Genomic DNA, 21,221 nt, shown 5'->3' with positions numbered 1-21,221 from the left:
TATATGTTTAAAAATGTCATCTTCTGACCCCTATAACTTTTTAATTTTTCCACGTACAGGGTGGTATGAGGACTCATTTTTTGCGCCGTGATCTGAAGTTTTTATCGGTATGATTTTTGTTTTGATCGGACTTTATGATCACTTGTTATTCATTTTTTTAATGGTATAAAAAGTGACCAAAATATGCTTTTTTGGACTTTTGAATTTTTTTGCGCGTACGCCATTGACCGTGCGGTTTAATTAATGATATATTTTTATAGTTCGGACATTTACGCATGCGGCGATACCACATATGTTTATTTATTTTATTTTTTTTACACTGTTTTTTTTTTTTTATGGGAAAAGGGGGGTGATTCAAACTTTTATTAGGGAAGGGGTTAAATGACCTTTATTAACACTTTTTTTTTACATTTTTTTTGCAGTGTTATAGGCCCCATAGGGACCTATAACACTGCACACACTGATCTCCTATGCTGATCACTGGCGTGTATTAACACGCCTGTGATCAGCATTATCGGCGCTTGACTGCTCCTGCCTGGATCTCAGGCACGGAGCAGTCATTCGTCGATCGGACACCGAGGAGGCAGGTAAGGGCCCTCCCGGTGTCCGATCAGCTGTTCGGGACGCCGCGATTTCACCGCGGCGGTCCCCGAACAGCCCGACAGAGCAGCCGGGTAACTTTCAGTTTCACTTTAGAAGCGGCGGTCAGCTTTGACCGCCGCTTCTAAAGGGTTAATACCGCACATCGGCGCGATCGGCGATGTGGGGTATTAGCCGCGGGTCCCGGCCGTTGATGAGCGCCGGGACCGAAGCGATATGATGCAGGATCGCGGCGCGATCCCGCTTCATATCGCGGGAGCCGGCGCAGGACGTAAATATACGTCCTGCGTCGTTAAGGGGTTAAATATGCCACGTGACACTCGCGCACACACACACAGACACCCCCCCAGCCCCCGCAGTAACCAATGGTTGGGGGATGGTGTGTCAGGGGGTCAGCTCGTAGCAGGGGAGCGGGCGCAGGGCATACAGGTACGCCCTGCATCCTTAATAGGTTAAATGGGCACTGTCACCAAACTTATTTTTTTTATATGTTGTAGTACTTATGTACTACAACTTATCTCTAATATAAACCTATTACATTTTTTTTTCATTAAAATAGTTTATTTTAATGTTGAAAACCGGCAACTAGGGGTCTCCCTCCTAGTGGCCGGTTGCAGGCTGGCGTGACGTCACACCTGAATTCGGACTGATGCCGGCTGCACATCGGTCCTAATTCATTCTGCCTGCGCTCGCTCCCTGCCTGTCAATCAGACAGGGGGGAGCGAGCGCTGAGAGCGCATTGGCTTGACAGGTCGGCCCCGCCTCCCAGCATCTACACGCCGCCGCTCTGCACTAGAGGTATGGGGGGGTTCGGGGGAGCGCCGCCGCTGCTCTGCACTAGAGGCATGGGGAGGGGGGGGGAGCGCCGCCGCTGCTCAGTACTAGTGGCATGGGGGGGGAGTGGGGTTCGGGGGAGCGCTGCCGCCGCTGCTCAGCACTAGTGGCATGGGGGGGGAGCGGGGTTCAGGGGAGCGCCGCTGCTGCTGCTCAGCACTAGTGGCATGGGGGGGGAGTGGGGTTCGGGGGAGTGCCGCCGCTGCTGCTCAGCACTAGAGGCATGGGGGGGAGCGGGGTTTGGGGGAGGCACGGCTGCTGCTCTGCACTAGAGGAATGGGGTGGGGGGAGCGGGGTTCGGGGTAGCACCGCTGCGCTAACAAAGTTATTGTTTTCACCACAGCCAGTAGATGTCAGGGCAAGCTGGGAGTTGTAGTGGTGAAACAGCTGGAGGCACCCTGTTTAGTGAACTAAGGGCGGAAGTGTCGGCCCCAGCAGGCATCAGTGACATCACGCCTGCTGGGGAAGTCTGCCTGGTAGTGAGCATACCAGGCAGACAAAAATCCATTTTAATATAGTTAAAAAAAAATGTAAATGCAGGGAGGGGGTTAGAGATAGCTGGGCAATAGGCAGGGACAGAAAAAAAAACAGATGGTGGGAGCTACCCTTTAAGCCAAAACCAGGATTTTCTGTGTATCACTTCCACTGCTGGTTTTGGTTAAATATACTGACCAAAATACAATGTGTTCCAGCCTATATCTATCCATGCTTTTTCTTCAAGGTAAATTCAAGGTAAATTCACACGAGTGGATTACTCGCGAGCAGACCCCACTGAAGTAAAGGTAATCTGCTGCGGATTTTCCATTGCAGAACATCCGTCATGGAACATCCGCTGGAGAATATATCTGCAGTGGGAAACTTGTGGGTATTCCGCCTGTGTCTGCAATGTGTCATAAATTATAGGGTGGGCTTACCTTGGTGATAGCAGATCAATGAATGATGCACTATTAGAGTCAATCTTCAATGGCTTGAAAGGACAAAAGTGAATTAAAGCTTCCATGTGAATAGTACAGCGATTGATAAAGTCAATCATCTGAAATTGAAGAAAATGGAGTTGTATATGTTACCATGTCCAAAAATACATATAAAAATGTTATGGTTTGTATGATTTTGATTCCCTTCGAACCACACACATAAAACCTTGCTATAAACATATAAAAATGTTCTAAGATAAAATCCATCAAAGTCTGTGAAAAAAATAATAAAGGGGGGTTGTTCTTCTGTGAAAACATATTTTTACACGATCTACTAGGAAGCTTTGGTTTGAAGAAGGGCTGTCCAGAAAGGAAAACCTCTTTAATGGTCACTGTCATTTCAAACAACTTCCCTCCAAGTGATAGGTTATGTAATTCCAGACATATTATTAATTCCCTTCATTCACCAAAAAGCCTCCCTACTGTAGAAAAACAGCTTTAAAGTCTTGGCCACTAGGTGTCCAGCTTCCCTGCATTGTGTTGTCTACTGCCTTTTGTAAGGGGAAGTCTGTCTCTTCTAAAAAAAATCTAAACAGAACACTGTAAGAGGGGTGGGGTTTACCATGTGCTCTGAGCAGGAGAAAGGGAGAGAGCCTGGGAAAGTCTGGGCTGTGTACCTGCAATCTGTGAGCCAGTCTGTCTGCTAAATATCTACACTGCCCCTAAAGCAAATCAAGGCATCCTTCTCATATATAACCACCCATAAAGCTCTAGGCGGCTATCCCTTGTGTAGATAGCAGTGTACCTACTGTGGTATATCCACAATGCTGCAATGTTATCCACTCCATTTAGCTTCACCGCAGCAACAATAACAGTAGTTTATTGTTTAGTGTAAATCATTCTTTGCTATGGTTCTACTGCTGCTTCTTTTCTTTCTTCTGACATAGCACCTAGCAATTCCAGTGACTCAGTAACCTTTCTGTCTCCACCTGTCATTTAAATGTGTAAACCATCAGCACGGCACAGGCAAATCCACTTTCTCCAGCACTGTGATGGTATTATTATTTATTTTTATAGAGCCCCTGGTTCCTTAGAGCTTTACTTTATATGATTGTCCACTTACAGGTATACACTATAATAATAACTGTAACTGAGCATGTATCAGTCCCAACACAGACAATCACAACAGGCTTCACTTCATATAGATAACCACTAGATGCCAGTAACGGAACACTGTCAGAAGTATTTGTGTTAAAGGGGTATTCCGTTGAAAAACAATTTTTTTCATATGAACTGGCTCCAGAAAGTTAAACAGACTTGTAAATTACTTCTATTATTTTTTTTTTAATCCTACCAGTACTTATCATCTGCTGAAGTTGAGTTGTTCTTTTCTGTCTGAAAACAGTGCTCTCTGCTGACATCTCTGTTTGTCTCAGGAACTGTCCAGAGCAGGAGAGATTTGCTATGGGGATTTGCTCCTATTCTTGACAGTTCCTGAGACAGACAGAGTAGTAAAAAGAATATAAGTTTGATGTAGCTTCAATTGAAATAACTTGTAGACTTGTCAGTCTTAGCACAGAGTAATCAGAGTAAAAACAAAACAGCCAAAATGGCAGAATTGCATTTTTTTTCATTGCACCCCAAAACATTTTGGGGGGTGTTTCTCAATATAATATATGACAAAAATAAAAAGTGTCATTAAAAATCACAACTTGTCCCTCAAAAAAAGCCAACATAACAAAATGTTATAGCTCTGGCACCTGAGCTCCTTTTCATGCAACAGACCAGTGTTTTCTAACCAGGGTGTCTTCAGCTGTTGCAAAACTGATCTCCCTCCCACCCAGTGGTTGCTCCAACCATTGATGCAGACAGGCTCCTTTCATCACCTGACAAGTGATGTGATGTCTCGGGCCACACTGCAAACTGGGAAAACCTGAGACGACAATCATTTTGTATGCTGTCAAAAATAAACATTGGGGCAAAAATCACAAAAGAATTGCGAGACCACCATGAAATATGAACTGCACAAACTTTACAGCCCCTGTAGCATAGTCAGGGGTTTGTAAATTTAATTTAAAAAAAACTACTTGTCCACTGGACTAAAATGGAGCCAAATCTACTTGTCCCTCATGACGATCCACTTGTCCGGACCAATTTTCGCTTTTACACTCTCGTTTTTTCCTCCTCGCCCTATAATAGCCATAACTAACTACTATAATGATACCTTTTAATTTTTCCATAACATATTCTCCAAAACAAAAACAAAAATAATGGTGAAGTGAAATTGAAATAGTAAAAGATAATTTTGCAGATTTGGTAGTTTTCTTTTCTACGCCATTTTCCTTGTGGTTGAGCTAACATGTTATTTTGATGCCTTAGGCCTGCCTGATTACAGCAATACCAGATTTGTATAGTTTCTGTCATGTTTTACTAATTAAAAAAAAAATGCAATTTTCTGACCCCTGTAGCTTTTTTTTTTTTTTTTTTTTTTTTTTCCGCATATCAGGCTGTATGAGGGCAAATTTTTTGCACCATAAACTGTTTTTTGTATCGGTACCATTTTGGTATTGATCTGACTTTTTAATAGCTTTAAACTTTTTTTCTAGGATATTATAAAAATTTGCAATTCTGTGGTTTGGTATTTTTTTTACATTTACGTCATTTACTGTACAGGATCCATAATGTTATATTTTAATAGTTCGTACAATTACGCACGCAACAATACCAAATGTTTATTTTTATTATGTTTACATGTTTTTATATAGGAAAAGGGTGTGATTTGAACTTTTAATATGGAAGGGGTTAATGTGTATCTTTTAAACATTTATTAAACATTTTTTTCACACTTTATTAGTCCCTTAGAGGACTTTTAGGAGGAATCATTAGATTCCTCATACAGATCAATAGAGTTCTATTGAACTCCATTGATCTGTGTGCTTTGTGATCCTTTGATAGAGCCTAGTCCAGCCAGGCTCTATCAATGACAGAGCCACTGACAGCAGGGAACAGAGGTAAGCCCTCCGGCTACCTCTATAGCAGTGTTTCCCAACCCAGTCGTCAAGGCACACCAACAGTCCAGGATTTTAAATTTGTCCCTGTTCTATTCCAATGGAGTAACTGAAAAAACCCGAAATGTTGGTTGGTGTGCCTTGAGGACAGGGTTGGGAAACACTGCTCTATAGTAAAATAATTCATAAGGTTGAAAAAAGACCAGAGTCCATTAAGTTCAACCTATATCCCTAATGAGTCCCTACTGAGTTCATCCAGAGGAAGGCAAAAAAACCCTCATACTAGAGGTAAAAATTCCTTCCCGACTCCAAATATGGCAGTCAGAATAAATCCCTGGATCAACGTTCTGTCCCTATAAATCTAATATACACAACCAACAATGTTCTTCCTCTCCAAAAATGCATCCAGATCCCTTTTAAATTATTTTACAGAGTTCACCATGACCACCTCCTCTGGGAGAGAATTCCACAGTCTCACTGCTCTGCTTTCCCCTGTGTCCCTATTTATTTCTGTTCAGTATTTAGCCTTCCATAGACAATATTTCTATTGACATCATATAGTGTGCTCTATATACTTAATTTACTTGTATTATGGTTTTCTACATAAATATGATAAAGATCTATTGCTGAACGAAACTTTGTACAGTACGTATCTGCTACTACTACTACTTCTTCATAATGTGTCAATTAAATATAGACAGGAAGATATACTGTAAGAGAACTATGGTATCCACTGTTCCTATTGATTTCTACACTTTGTTTCCACATAGTTGAAGTTGCAAGGTTGTTTTGACCATGGGTTGGTGTGGCCCGGAGCCGGGGGCTTGGTTGAGCAGTAGTGGGGCTGCCTGGCCACTGGGTCATTCCCCCTGTGGGCTTAGTGTCGCGGAGGCAGTGGTCGCCACCCGGCGCTACGCCAGTGTTAGGCTAGGGATCCACTCTGAATAGGTAGCCTTGACGTGGCAAGTGGACTTGTACTTTTTGATCAAAATGTATACTGACAACCTGTTAGTTTTTGAAATTATGCTGAGAAGCAAATAGATCAAAATACAAATGGTGGATGTGTAGATATGTGTCTCTATTTTTGTTTTACATTTGTAGTCTCTCCCCTCATTCATAGCCAGCAGTCTGCTCCACCCATTTGGCCCAGGCGTTTTTACTTCGCAGGAGCCTGCATATGGGTTTCCTCCTAGAATTCTCCCAGCCCTCTGGCAGGGAGCACATGGTAGGTGTTCACAATGGTGTGGTGCTCAGTGGCGGCCATTATTGCTGTGATGCTTTGTCTATGGGGTGGGGTGGCCCGGAGCCGGGGGCTTGGTCGAGCAGCAATGGGGCTGCCTGGCCACAGGGTCATTCCCCCTGTAGGCTTGGTATCGTGGAGGCAGTGGTTGCTGTCCAGTGTTACCCCAGTGTTAGGTTAGGGACCCATTCTGACTAGGTGGCCTTGACATGGCGAGTGGGCTTGTACTTTTTGATCAAAATGTATACTAACAACCTGTTAGTTTTTGACATTATGCTGAGAAGCAAGTAGATCATAATACAAATGGTAGATGTGCAGCTAGCTATGTTTGTCTACTTTTGTTGTACATTATATTTTAATAGTTCAGACAGCACGTGGCGATACCACATATGTTTATATTTTCTTTAACAAATAGGAAAAGCGGAGATTTGAACTTTTATTAGAAAACAGGCTTAGTTATTTAACACACCATTGATAGTATTATAGGCACTCCATTGCTACAGCCTGCCATGGCTTTCTGCAGCAAAGGGGAGCTAATCAGACAGTAGGGAAGCAGGTAAGAGATGTCCCTCCGTCCTAACAGCTGATCAGGACCCAAAGATTTTGCCGCGAGGGTCCCGATCAGCTACCCTGAGATACTGGGATGTGTTTTCCGGGACTTCTAGAAGCCACTTCGATTGCGGTGTCTAAAGAGTTAATGCTGGACATTTCATTCTTCATTGTTCTGAAGATGTTACTAAAAATACAATTTTCTCTCCGCTATAATAAAAACATGGAAATAACAGCTTTATTTGACATGACATAGTCATGGAAACATAATTTTTTTAGGCAACACTTCACAAGGGGTGCCAGAACATAAAATGCCTCTTTTAAGAAAACTTCACCCATCAATGGTGTTCATCTTGAGATATAATGGAATTTTTTTTTTTGTCATTAAAGGGGTATTCCAGGAATTTGTTTTATTTGACTATGCTATAGGGGCTGTAAAGTTAGTGTAGTTCATAGGCTAAGTTTCCACTAGCTTTTTTGCACTGCGTATTTTTTTGTGTGAAAAAAAGCCAGAAAAAAAACATCAGTGCAATTTCCTGCGTCTGACGTGAGTGATTGACGAACTTTCGTTAAAGTGGGACGTGGAAATTAAATGCTGGTGTTACCCCAAACTTTTCATTTTCACAAGGAGTAATAGGAGAAAATGCCCCACAAAATGTGTAACCCCATTTCTCTCGAGTAAGGAAATACCTCATATGTGGATGTAAAGTGATTGGCGGGTGCATTAGAGGGCTCAGAAGAGAAGGAGCGACATTGGGCTTTTGGAGAGCGAATTTTGCTGAAATGGTTTTGGGGGCATGTCGCATTTAGGAAGCCCCCATGATGGCAGAACAGTAAAAAAAAAAAAAAAAAAAAAAAAAAAAAACACATGGCATACTATTTTGGAAACTACACCCCTTAAGGAACATAACAAGGGGTACAGTTAGCCTTAACACCCCACAGGTGATTGACGAACTTTCGTAAAATTGGGACGTAATAATAAAAAATAAAAAAATTTCAATAAAATGCTGGTTTTACCCCAAATTTTTCATTATCACAAGGAGTAAAAGGAGAAAAAGCCCCCAAAATTTTTAACCCCATTTCTTTTGAGTATGGAAATACCCCATATGTGGATGTAAAGTGCTCTGCGGGCAAACTACAATGCTCAGAAGAGAAGGAGCACCATTGGGCTTTTGGAGAGAGAATTTGATTGGAATGAAAGTCAGGGGCCATGTGCGTTTACAAAGCCCCCATGGTGCCAGAACAGTGGACCCCCCCCACATGTGACCCCATTTTGGAAACGACACCCCTCACAGAATTTAATAAGGGGTGCAGTGAGCATTTACACCCCACTGGCATTTGACAGATCTTTGGAACTGTGCAAATTAAAAATTAAATTTTTTCATTTTTACGGACAACTGTTCAAAAAATCTGTCAGTCATCTGTGGGGAATAATTGCTCACTGCACCCCTTGTTACATTCCGTGAGGGGTGTAGTCTCCAAAATGGGGTCACATGTAGAGGGGGGTCCACTCTTCTGGCACGATGGGGGCTTTGTAAACACACATAGCCTTCAATTCCAGCCTAATTCTCTCTCAAAAAGCCCAATGGCGCCCCTTCTCTTCTGAGCATTGTAGTTCACCCGCAGAGTGAATCTATGGCTGTCCGGCAATACTGAAAATTTTGCAACAGCTGGAGGCTCTGTTTAGGAAACACTGCCGTATGAGACGTTTTTCATTTTTATTAGGGGGGGGGACGTGTAAGGGGGTGTATATGTAGTGTTTTACGTTTTATTATTTGTTAGTGTAGTGTAGTGTTTTTAGGGTACATTCACACAAGTTTGAGCTGCGGCAGAAAATTTGCCGCAGCTCAAACTTGTAGAAGGAGGGGCGTGGTCTGGCTGCCGAGGTGGATGGCTGCATAGCATAGGAGCTCCGATCCTGTAGCCCGAAAAAGCAACTAAACAAGCGGTCACCACGATCTTTTTTTGGCTCAAAGAGTGGGGGAACCACCACCCAGCATGTCCGGTCGCAGAAAAAGGATCGCACGGCAAGGGACTCTAGCTAAATTTAGCTTCACAAGAAGCAAGCAGAGGGAGCAAGATGGCGCCGACTCCGGGACATTCGCAGACACATTGCGGCCCCGCTCTCCGGACCCACCTCGCATACAGGTTGAACTTCCTCCCCGCAGATCCACGTCAGACCCTGCGCTGCACAGCTCCTTGGCAGCAAAGAACGGGGAGAGGAATCGCACAGAAGATGGCGACCGCGAAAGTCCGGCGCTCCGTTCGGGGAGCCTGCATGGTAGAGGAGCGGGGCCTGCACTGCTGGATCCGGCCTCCCCTCCTCCAGCCACGACACCAGAACTCGGCTCATCGCAGGAGGCAGCTTGCACATCACCCAGAGCGGAGGTACAGGGCTTGCTAGTCGCTGAGGAGGGGGAGGTGGAGGAACTGGGTGCTCTTGGCTCACTGGAGGTGTCTGGAGCGCCACTGACAGACACTGCCATGAAAAATATGCTACTGATACTGAGACAGACCTTTTTACAAGATATGCAAAAAACAATATCCCCACTGAACAGCACCATAGATGAACTTGGTGGGCGGATAGATCACCTTGAAAACAAGATGGAGGAATTCTCTGAATCTCACAACATACTTATAGACTCCCATACAGAGTTGGAGGAGGAGGTCATTATGCTAAGAGAAAAGATAGCTGACCTGGAGGACAGGAGCCGCCGCAACAACCTTAAATTGAGGGGGGTCCCGGAGTCAATACAGCCTATGGACATCCCTTCATATGTACGCTCCTTAATCCACACTGTGCTACCAGATTGCACACCTCTGGAACTGGAGGTCGACAGAGCTCATCGGATACCTAAACCCCGCCATTTGGACGAATCGGTCCCAAGAGATATACTGGCAAGGGTCCATTTTTTTACCATAAAAGAAAAAATTATGGAGTACTCCAGGAAAAATAATGGACTCCCTGCCCCCTACCATCAGGTGGCAGTGTATGCTGATTTGTCAGCGGCAACAATGCAAGCGAGACGTTTGCTGCAACCTATCACTCTGGCCCTCCGGTCAGCAAATATCGCATACAGATGGGGATTTCCTGCTCGTTTATTGGTACGAAGGGACAATAAAACCCACGTCATTCGCTCAGCGTCTGAGGGACAATCTCTCCTCTCATCATGGAACTTACCTCCAATACAAGGCAGATCATCTAGATCTACCAACTCGGCTCCCAAGATACGAAAAGAATGGGCTGTAGCCTAGCTGAAGTTGGTGACGGAAACTATTTTACTATCTACAGGTTCGGGAGGGCTGTGTAGGTCCGCTTATGGCTTCGGACTGGACTGTTGCCCCACTTCGTTTTTTGGGCTCTTCTGAGTTGGGCCTATGGCTCGTGTGTTTTTCTTATTTTATGTTTTTCTTTATGGTGAAAGTTTTTTTTTTCTGTCTAAGTCGCTTAAATGATGCTCATGCCTTCGTTAGTGATGCTTTGCTTCTGCACTGTAGGGGTGTGGGTGCTGGCTGGGAGACACACACCCCTTCCCGTTACTTAGGCACTCAACTTAGTTATATAGAGGAATTATGCTGGTCCAATGGGGATCCGCATAGGTAGTATCAATACTAATGGGCTTAATACACCTTGTAAACGTTCATATTTTTGGAAAGAGGCACAGGCGCTTAGAAGTGATGTGATATTTGCTCAGGAAACGCACTTGCTCTCAAGGGACGCCTTTAGACTGAAGCACACAGCTTATCCACATATTTTTCAGTCTCACTACAAAACTAAGTCCAGGGGTTCCTTGATAGCAATTAAAAACACAGTAGCTTTCCAGCTGAAAGAAGTTTATGCTGATACAAAGGGTAGATATGTCATTTTGAGATGCACGATTAATAATATCCCGTTAACTTTGGTCTCGTTATACGCTCCTAATGCAGGACAGTTGGGTTTTCTCAATTCACTTTACAGGAAGATAATGAAACAAATGTGGGGGTCACTGATACTCGGGGGTGACTATAATTCAGTGTGGGATCCCGCTCTAGACACCACTTCACATACTAGAGCGTCTTCCTCAGTTCTGGCCAGGTGGGCATGGGAGAGGGAATTATATGACCCATGGAGAATTGAACATGGCACAGACAAATCTTTTTCTTTCTATTCAGCTGCACATAATTCCTATTCTAGAGTGGATATGTTTTTGATTGGTGCATCTTTACTAAATTCAGTTACGGGTACTACTTTAGAAACTATTCAGTGGTCGGACCACGCAGCTATATCCATAGAACTGAAAGATACTATGTCCTCCCCCCGTGCACACTCATGGCGACTTAACCCTTTTTTGCTATCTCATTGTGAATATTCTGGAAGGCTTGAAAAGGATATAACTGAATATTTTCACATAAACAATACTACGGTAGACAGTCCTGTTTCCCTCTGGAACTGCCATAAAGCAGTTATTAGGGGTCTCTGTATCAAATACAGTTCCATACTAAAAAAACAAAGGGATAGTAAACTAAAAGATGTCTTGTCCCGCCTACAAATAGCGGAACGGGAGAATATTTCCTCTCCTTCCACACTAACTGCTTCTTCTCTTTTTTCTATACGGCAGGAACTTCGCAGTTTATTTTTACACACATATGAAAAAGCACACCGAAAGTTACAAGCACGTTATTATGCTCAAGATAACAAAGCAGGTAAGCTGCTAGCCCAACGACTTAAAAAACGACAAATTAAATCCCGAATACCCTTCCTAATCCATCCCACATTGCAAACTAAGTTATATACCCCGGCTGACATTGCAGACGGTTTTGCAACCTTTTACTCCCATTTATATAATTTAGGAGACCAGGCACTGCCTGAGACTGACCCCAGGCCAGCTATTCAACATTATTTGACTAAATTGAACTTACCTTCTCTTACAGAGGGACAAATAAAGGCGCTTAATGTGGAGATTAGTCATCAGGAACTGTTGGATACCATAAGATCTTTACCAGTAGGGAAAGCACCCGGACCCGATGGTTTTTCTAGCTTATATTATAAAAAATATGCTATACTCCTATCCCCATATCTGCTTAAATTCTGCCAGACAGCTATGCTGACTGGGAAATTACCCAAGGAAAATTTACAGGCACTTATAACCACTTTACCAAAACCCGGTAAATCTGCAGATGCTCCGCAAAACTACCGCCCTATATCTTTATTAAATCAAGATATAAAGATCTTAGCGAAACTTTTAGCTTCTAGATTGGCCGCTGTATTACCCTCCATAATTAGTTCAGACCAAGCAGGCTTTGTAGCTGGAAGACAAACATCGGATAACACACGTAGGCTCCTGAATATTTTTTATAATCTAGAAACTGAGGGCACCCCGGCTTTGGTCCTAGCCCTGGACGCCGAGAAGGCATTCGACCGACTCCGTTGGTCGTTTGCCTTCTCGGTCCTACAGCAGATGGGTATCGTAGGTCCTATTCTCACTGCTATTTCCTCTCTTTATTCCTGTCCCACAGCCAAAGTATTGGCGAATGGTTCCCTATCTAGGGAGTTTCTGATCACAAATGGCTCGAGACAGGGCTGCCCCCTCTCCCCTCTAATATACATCCTGTCCATTGAACCCCTGGCCCAGGCCCTTAGGTTAAACAATAATATATCTGGAGTAGATATAGCTGGTGTTTCACACCTCATTTCTTTATATGCAGACGATGTTATACTATCCCTGACCAACCCACTGTCCTCTCTCTCGGAGGCCATGAAAACTATAGAGGAATATGGAGTGCTTTCCTATTATCATTTAAACACAAACAAGACGCAAGCACTCCCACTGAATCTCCCACCTTGTATTACACAGTCCTTGAAGTCTACATATAGCTTTGAATGGTGCCCTAATAGCATTAAATACTTGGGAGTCAACTTGGCTTCGCCACACTCCCTTTTATATGCCCTAAATTATGAACCATTGTTAGCGGACTTGACCTCTGCGGTACATAGATACTCTTCGATGGAGATATCTTGGATGGGCCGCATAGCGGCGTTCAAGATGTTTTTACTGCCGAAGTTACTGTATTTGTTTCGCACGATGCCAATTCACATACCAGAATCCTTTTTTCGGAAGGCCACGTCTATTCTCTCTAGATTTATTTGGGCCGGTAAGAAACCTCGTTTGAATGCAGCTATCATGGCCAAATCTAAATTAGCAGGAGGTTTGGGATCTCCAGATATAAAAGGATATTATGTATCCACATTGGTATCCTTCCTGAGACATTGGTGGTCGTCCTCCTCCCCCCCCCCACCTTGGGTGAAGATAGAGAGTTTATCAGTAGATCCATTTTCACTACATGACATTTTATACACTCCAGTATGGAATGTAGAGGTCCCGACTGTCCGCAACCCTATGGTTCGCGCCTCTCTGAGGGCGTGGTCCAGTTACCTATCGAAAATGGAGGGCCGGGTGGACATGAGCCCCTTGAGCCTACCGTTGACGTTTGTTCAAGCTTCCATACGAGATATGGACCTGTCAAACTGGATTAAAGCTAATATTAACACGATTGGACAGCTATATGAGGAGGGTAGACTAATGACGTTTGGGGACATACAGAAGAAGTACAATCTACCTAGTACTGATTTTTATAAATTTCTTAGAATTCGTCATTTTCTGGGATCATTGAAACCGACTCAGATCTCCATGAACCCTACCACCCTTACATATCTAGCTTCACAGATAAAAGGGCTCTCACCGCTATATTTACTATATACTCAAACGAACACTTGCAATAAATCCTATCCGCTTAGACTATGGGAGAGAGACTTGAACATTGTTATACCAATTGGGGAATGGCAGAGAGCTTTCCGGGGTGTTCACAGGGCTCTGCAGTGTTCCTCACACATAGAATCAGCTTACAAAACCATTTTAAGGTGGTATTTCACGCCGGACAAAGTGGCGCTAGCCTATCCGGGCTCTACTAACACATGTTGGAGGGGCTGCGACCAGAAAGGTACATTGATCCACATATTGTGGAAGTGCCCTCTAATAAAACCATTCTGGGAGGACTGCAGAGCGCTGTTGACAGAGATTCAGAGAGCTAGGGTGCATTGGTCTCCACAGCTAGTACTTCTGTTTATAGGTGTGCATGAAATGCCACATGCAATGAGGGATTTCTTTTGTATTTTTTGTATAATAGCAAAAATAGCACTGACTAGATGCTGGAAGACTGCCTCAATACCTACACGCACAACAGTAGTAGATAGACTTAATTTGACCTATGCGTTTGAATACACACTGGCTAGGGGTTCGGGATCGTTAGCTAAATTCCACATCAGATGGTCGGGTTGGGCGGCATCCGCTTACAGCATTAAAGTTGATTGAAGGAGTTTCTCTAACATAGGGGCAGGGAGAGAGCCTCCTACGGGGGATACCAAAATGAAGATGCCTATTAAGAAGCATATTTTTGACATAAATCATTACAAATTATAGAATTTAGCATTTAAGCCCATTGTGACCTATGTTCCTAAATGTAGCAAAGCACGACTTGAGAATGAAAATGAAGTTTAAAAATCAGCAGTGAAGGCTCCCCAAGATGTTATGATAGAGGAAAGAGACAGACAGATTTGTTGTATACTGTTAATGTTGTATTCTGTAATTTGTGTTCGCCTGGCCCCAAACAGTTGGGGGACACAGGGAGATGACAGCGTCGGAATACTTGCTGATATATGTATATGTAACACTGTGGTTACTTGTTTCTTTTATGTTTTAAAACCAATAAAAAACTATTGAAAGTAAACTTGTAGAAGGAAACCCACTATAAACCCGACCGTGTGAATGTACCCTGTACATTCAGATGGGAGGGGGTCGCCCTAAACCTTCAGCTGTGGCAAAACTACAACTCCCAGAATGCACTGACAGACCATACATGCTGGGAGTTGTAGTTTTACAACAGCTGTAAGCACACTGGTGGGGAACCACTGAGTTAGGAAACAGACTCTAGCTCAGTGTTTCCCAACCAGTGTGCCTACAGCTGTTGCAAAACTACAATTCCCAGCATGCCCAGACAGTCAGGGATGCTGGGCGTGTAGTTCTGCAATATCTGGCCCTTCAGATGTTGCAGAACTACAACTCCCAGCATGCCTGGACAATCTGGACATGCTAGGAGTTGTAGTTATGCAGCAATTGGAGAAGAACAGTTTGGAGACCGCTAAGTAGTGGTCTCCAAACTGTAGCCCTCCAGATGTTGCAAAACTACAACTCCAAGCATGCCCAGACTGTCCAGGCATGCTGGGAGTTGCAGTTCTGCAACATCTGAATGGCCAGATATTGCAGAACTACACGACCAGCTTCCCTGACTGTCTTGCCATTCTGGGAATTGTACTTTTGCAATATCTGGAGGGCTACAGTTTGGAGACCACCGTATAGTGGTCTCCAAACTGTGCCACTTCAGATGTTGCAAAACTAAAACTCCCACCATGCCCAGACAGTCAGTGCATGCTGAAAGTTGTAGTTTTGCAACATCTGGAGGACCACAGTTTAGAGACCACTACACAGTGGTCTCCAAACTGTGACCCTCCAGATGTTGCAAAACTACAACTCCCAGCATGCCCAGACAGCCTTTGGCTGTCTGGGCATGCTGGGAGTTGTAGTATTGCAGCTTTTAGAAAGCCACAGTGAAAATCACTTACTGCGATTTTCACTGCAGCCTTCTCAACACCGCACTTTCCGGCCGCACTCCTCCTGCTGCCGCCGATGACGCCACTGCTCAAGGATGCCGCCTCTGTCTGTCCAGTAAGCTGGCCATGCTCCCCCTCGCCACTCACGTTCCCCTCTGCTCTGCCTGAACTTCGATCGGTGAGCAGAGCAGGGAAATTAAACCCTAATTAGTACAGGTACTACTACTCCCATCATGGAACAGTGTGTTCCATGCTGGGAGTCGTTGTACTACCTAAAAAATGTAAAAAATAAAGAACAAAAAAGTGAAAAACACACACTAAATTTTTATTATTGTCGGCTACATTTTTAGTTCCCCCTCCGCACACATAAATTGATCCCTGTCTAAAAATGTATAAAAATGTTGTTATAAAAAAGATCAATTTCGTTAAATACAATTTTATTATTATTTTTAATGGTACCCTATGAAATTTTATTAAAAAAGGTATCTCCATCACTTTTTTGAATGCTTAAGTCCAAAAAAGAATAAAAAAACGCCTGCAAAACGCCAAAGTTAAAACCCACATGGCGTTTTTCTTGGCGTTTTTTTTACTAACATAGACTTCAGTGGGAGAAAAACGCCACGATTTCAGGGAGAAAAACGCCATAGGCTCAACATGCTGCGACTTTGCAAAACCGCCAAGGAGCTGAAAAAGAGGGGAAAAAACGCCAAAAGGATAAAAAAAAAAACGCCAAAAGGATAAAAAAAAACCGCCAAACTTAAAAACGCCAAGTGGAAAAATAATTTTTCGATTTCTCATTGATTTACAGCTAACATCTGGCCGCAGCATCTTTTTTTTCTTAGCGTTCCACCCCCCCCCCCCCAAAAAAAAGTGTCTGTGCCTGTGTGTGATGGTTGTCTCACAATTCTTCTGTGATTATTGCCCCAATATTTATTTTTAACAGCATACAAAATTACTCAAGTCTGACCATCATTAGCTTGGACCACGGTGTTACTTATGGGGAGAACCTCCAGAAATTCCAAGAAAGGGGCCCTCTCTTGTCCCCCCTCTCCTCAGGCAGACCTCGCTGCTTCTCTACCCCGGGCAATATGGCCACCGGCTCCAATGTACATGCTGGCCCTGCCTCACAGCCCGCTGCTCCTCAGGCTCCCATCGCTCCATGCCACCTGTTACCTGCTCCGTCTCAGGACCCTCCGCTCAGCTTGAGGGGTACCCCCTCCATCTTTGGGGCTCCATCCTCTGCCTGTGCCCCTGTGTCTCACACTCAAGCCATGCTGGGAGACGCCCCCTCCTCTGATTACAGTCTGCCTTCTCCAGCTGACCATCCTGTTACACTTGCGGACTTACGCTCACTGGTTGCATTACTCCCCACTAAGGACAATCTTTCTGCCTAGGCTAAACAAATGGTGGCGGAATGTAAGGAAGAATTTGTTCAACCTCGTCAAGATGTCTCTGCCCTGTCTACCAGGGGCACGGCAGTGGAAGTGGCCCAAGAATCTTCATCTGTTCAAGCTCCCAAGAAGGCAGTGAGACAACACAGTGCTCAGCTCCCAGACTTATCTAGTCACACCTTGGCCCAGCGGACTGCCCTCAAACCCATTCTTGAGGTTCTCCGGGAGCATGATCTCCCCTACCGTTGGGGTTTCCCTTTCGCCCTCTCTGTTCGCTGGAATGGAAAGACCTTCACAATATGCTCCCCAGAGGACTTGCCTGGATTTTTGCGGGACTTGGAGTTGCCATCTGTTTCCATGCCTAACTGGCCCCAATTATCATCTGGTGCCCCCAAGAGACCTCTGCTGCGGTCCCCCTAGGCCCTCTACCAAGCAGCTCCGCACTACTCTTCATCCTAGAGGTCCTCGCAGACAGCACTTGAACACTCACTTGGAGGCCGTTCCTTCTGGGTCCCGGGACTGATCCATTGGGCCCTATAACAGCCTTGTAGTCATTGTTTAACATGTTTTTATTGCATTTTTCTTTGTGTTTCTTACTGCTACAGGTTGGCCTCGACTGACAACGGGGATGTTCCTTGCCGTCTCCTTAAGCTTCTGATATTGTATCCCATGTAACATTCCTTCCTCCCCCTCTGCCCTGCTTCTTTCCCTCCTCCAGCCTTTCTTTTCTTTCCCTTCTCTTCCTCCCTAGCTTATCCTCTCCCCTCAGACTCACCCCGCCTCAGTCCTATTTTTTCAGTTCTCCATGTTTAAACGCCTAGTGTCCTCCTAACTTTCTAATTTCTTCATGTTTTAGGTGCCGTTCTGGACTCCCTTCTGGGATTTTGTGTCCTCTGTTTCCCCCCTGGAGGTTGGAGCCCCTACCGGTAGTTTTCCAGTCTCTGGTTCTCCTGAAGCTAGTGCTATTGTGTTTAGTACGTGCCGCAGCGGTTTCTCTTCTGCTGCTACCTTCTTTGTCTTTTTGTTCTGCTGTATTTTGTGTTTTCTCTCTCTTCACTTATTCTCACCTTCTCTTGTCCTAAGTATACTGAGTGTTTGTTCCTGTACCTGCTGGGGCAGACCCGACTGGCGGTGCTGCCTACTCATCCATTCCTCACATGGCGGACCTCAACATCGCCTCTTTTAATGTAAAAGTCTTCAATGTTCCGGCAAAGCGGACACAGATCATTTATCACCTTCATAAATGCAAGGTACATGTTGCTTGTTTCCAGGAGACCCACTTTAAGGAGGGACACACCCCGCCCCTTAAGAATAGGTACTACCCTGTCTGGTTCTGTGCCAAAAATTCAGAGTCTAGGTCCAAGGGAATAGTCATTGCCCTACATAAGTCGCTGGTCCATCAAGTCACCAATGTTGCCCTTGACACTCGGTCTAGGTACATAATCCTCTCCCTGTTAATGGGTGAAAGAGCCTTTACCCTTGTTAATGCGACCCATGGCGCTTACAGCATCCCTCTGACAGGAACTACAGTTTTTTTCCCTCTCCGCATGAGTCCTACAGTAGCCTTGACTATGTCCTGGTACAGCACAATGCCCTTTCCTGGTTGTCTACGACTGTGATTGGTAATATTCTCTGGTCAGATCACACCCCGGTCTTCTGCTCCCTCCAGCTTCCTTTCCTGACTAAGACCGAATGGTCGTGGCGGTTGAATGAGTCCCTCCTTTTGGACTCAGTCTGCATGGCTGATCTCACCAGAACTGTTTCTGACTTTGTGTCCGATCATTAACCAGACCCTACTGCCCCTTTTGTCCAGTGGGAAGCACTGAAATGTGTCCTTCGAGGGGTCCTTATTAGGCACGGCTCTAGACTGAAACACGAAAAGGCCCAAACCCTTAAGTCAGGCATTACATAAGGTATCTTCGTTAGAACTGGCACACAAATGTTTGCTCTCGCAGCCGGTCCGGCGTGACCTGCAGTTGGCTCGTTTGGAGGTGAAACGCCTTTTGGAGGCCTCCTGGGGCCGTTGGCTTCAAATGGGGCGTAACAAATTTTATCAAAATGGAAACAAGAGCGGAACGATGCTTGCTAGGGCTCTGCAAAGTAGATTGGCCCACATCCCTTCCATTCGTTCCTCGTCGGGGGCTATGGTACATACCACGGAAGAGATCATGTCATCTTTCCATTCCTTTTTATCTGATCTATACCATCTCCCGCTGCCGTCACCCCTCCTCTCCATTCCCTGTCCTTTCCTCTGATGAAAGGGAGGCGCTGGACGCCCCCTTCTCTTTGGAGGAATTGTCCGTGGTCGTTCAGAACACTCCGGATGGAAAAAGCCCTGTTCCAGATGGTTTCACTGCAAAGTTTTATACATTTCTACTGAACTCCCTCTCCCCTACCCTACTGAGGGCCTTTAATTCCATCTCTCCCGACATTCCACTCCCTTCAGCTTCTACAAAGGCTCACGTGGTGGTGCTGCCGAAACCTGAGAAAGATCCCCCACTCCTGTGGTAGGGTGATCACCCTGCTCTGTACTGACGAGGGGCAAGAACCACGAAACAGCTGTCTGAAGAACTTCCAGCATTGTGGTAGAGATTTTGCGTAGTACGATTGCAGTACTTTTCGTTCTTATTAGAACCGCAATTCTCGAGAGCATACCACCTGAAGATCATCTCCTGCCTGCCTCGGAACATCTGAAGAAGGAGAAGATCTTGAAGACTGCAGCTCCGGAAGAAGCCGACGAAGAACTTGGAAAAAGGGAATCGGCGGTGAATTCCAGAACTTCGGCAAAGACGAAGGCGGCGCAGAATCTTTTCGAAGAAACTCGCTGCCTCTGGAGAAAGATTTGCATAGCTCCTCCCACCTGGGAAAGAAGACTTTGCGAAGCCTCTCCACAAGCAAGGAAGCAGAAAAGAGCCTGCTGGAAGAAGCCATGGCCTCAACCAGCAAGTCCACCCAGGAGGCTGCAGGGCAAGGCCTGGAGGTCCAGCCCCAACCACAGCAAGCTTCAACCTCCACCACAGCAAGGCAGAAGGGCGGCAGAATCCCCAACCTTGAAGCTCCAACCTTGGAGCCCTGGATGAGGCAGACTGTTGCCTTGAAGCGGAAGCCTGTTGACGAAAGGGTGCCGGACACGTCCCATGACGTGTTCTGCAAGAAGATGCTGGCGGATCAAGGCTTCTCCACGGCTGATACCCTTGAAATAGCAACGTTCATGTCCGGAATCTTCTATATCACCTTTGCCACCATTGGGTTTATGGAAAGAGCTTTATTGTCTGTTCAGTCATTACAAGTCATACAATAAATTACAATCACACAGAGCATGACAGTACAATACACAGCAAAGGTTCCCTAAGCTATACATCGCACATCATGCTACTCTAACACTCCGCTCAATCCTGTAATAGAAAAGCACAAGAGATCGAATAATAAAACAATGCAATCTGTCATTGGGGTAGGGGCGTGGGCTCGGGGGGGGGGGGTGGGGAGGGGGCGGATCCCAGGGCCAAACTGCTGGGCTGTATCTTCAAGGAGATGGAGCAGGCCCAAATGGAGCAGGTCCAAGCAGAGCAAGTCCAAGCTCAGTCTATGGAGGAGCTGCTGCAGGACCCAGAGGTTAAAGAAATCCTAGATGCAGTGGCAAACCCGGTCTACGACGAGTTCTTGGAAGGGCGCTATGAGAAACCACAGGAGCTGACAGGCGCCAGAGAAGAGGACCCGCCCGACCGAATTGGTAACTAGCATCTGACCTAACCTCTCTTTTTATTCCCATGGCTGATCTCAACATCTTCTGCATTAATGTGAGGAGTATTAGAGCTAGGTTAAGATTTCAGACTGTCCTTACGTTCTTAGATTCTCAGAGGTGTGATGTTTACATGCTGCAGGAATGTGCTTTGTCTACTTCTAGGTCTTACAACCATCTGGCCAGGCAGTGGTCTCACGGCCCTTCCTACTGGTCTGGTGGGGGTGACAGTAGGTCTGCGGGGGTAGCCATCCGGATCAGGGGAGGTAATTTTGCACTTGATTCTGTCCGGGAGCTCGTCT

The 21,221-nt window shown here is 45.2% G+C and overlaps 2 protein-coding genes across 23 annotated transcripts in view; one reads left to right on the top strand and one right to left on the bottom strand.

Moving 5' to 3' along the window:
- TEX14 (testis expressed 14, intercellular bridge forming factor) overlaps window positions 1-21,221 on the bottom strand; it is a 536,718-nt gene that overhangs the window by 349,105 nt on the left and 166,392 nt on the right. For 19 of the 22 annotated variants that reach the window (XR_008888708.1, XM_056556863.1, XM_056556851.1 and 16 more), the window contains one exon: window positions 2,349-2,467. The exons of the other annotated variants lie outside the window; for them this stretch is intronic. Coding sequence is in view for 18 of the 19 variants with exons in the window: in XM_056556863.1 (XP_056412838.1) it covers window positions 2,349-2,467 (119 nt within the window). In the remaining variant the exon portion in view is untranslated. The remainder of the gene's footprint in view (window positions 1-2,348; window positions 2,468-21,221) is intronic. 22 annotated transcript variants of the gene reach the window in all.
- LOC130355950 (uncharacterized) overlaps window positions 1-21,221 on the top strand; it is a 133,969-nt gene that overhangs the window by 110,471 nt on the left and 2,277 nt on the right. The window lies entirely within an intron of this gene.

Source organism: Hyla sarda, chromosome 2, assembly GCF_029499605.1.
Source record: "Hyla sarda isolate aHylSar1 chromosome 2, aHylSar1.hap1, whole genome shotgun sequence".
Lineage (NCBI taxonomy): Eukaryota > Metazoa > Chordata > Amphibia > Anura > Hylidae > Hyla > Hyla sarda.
The sequence above is the reverse complement of the archived record's forward strand: the minus strand, read 5'-3'. Positions and strand labels throughout refer to the sequence as shown.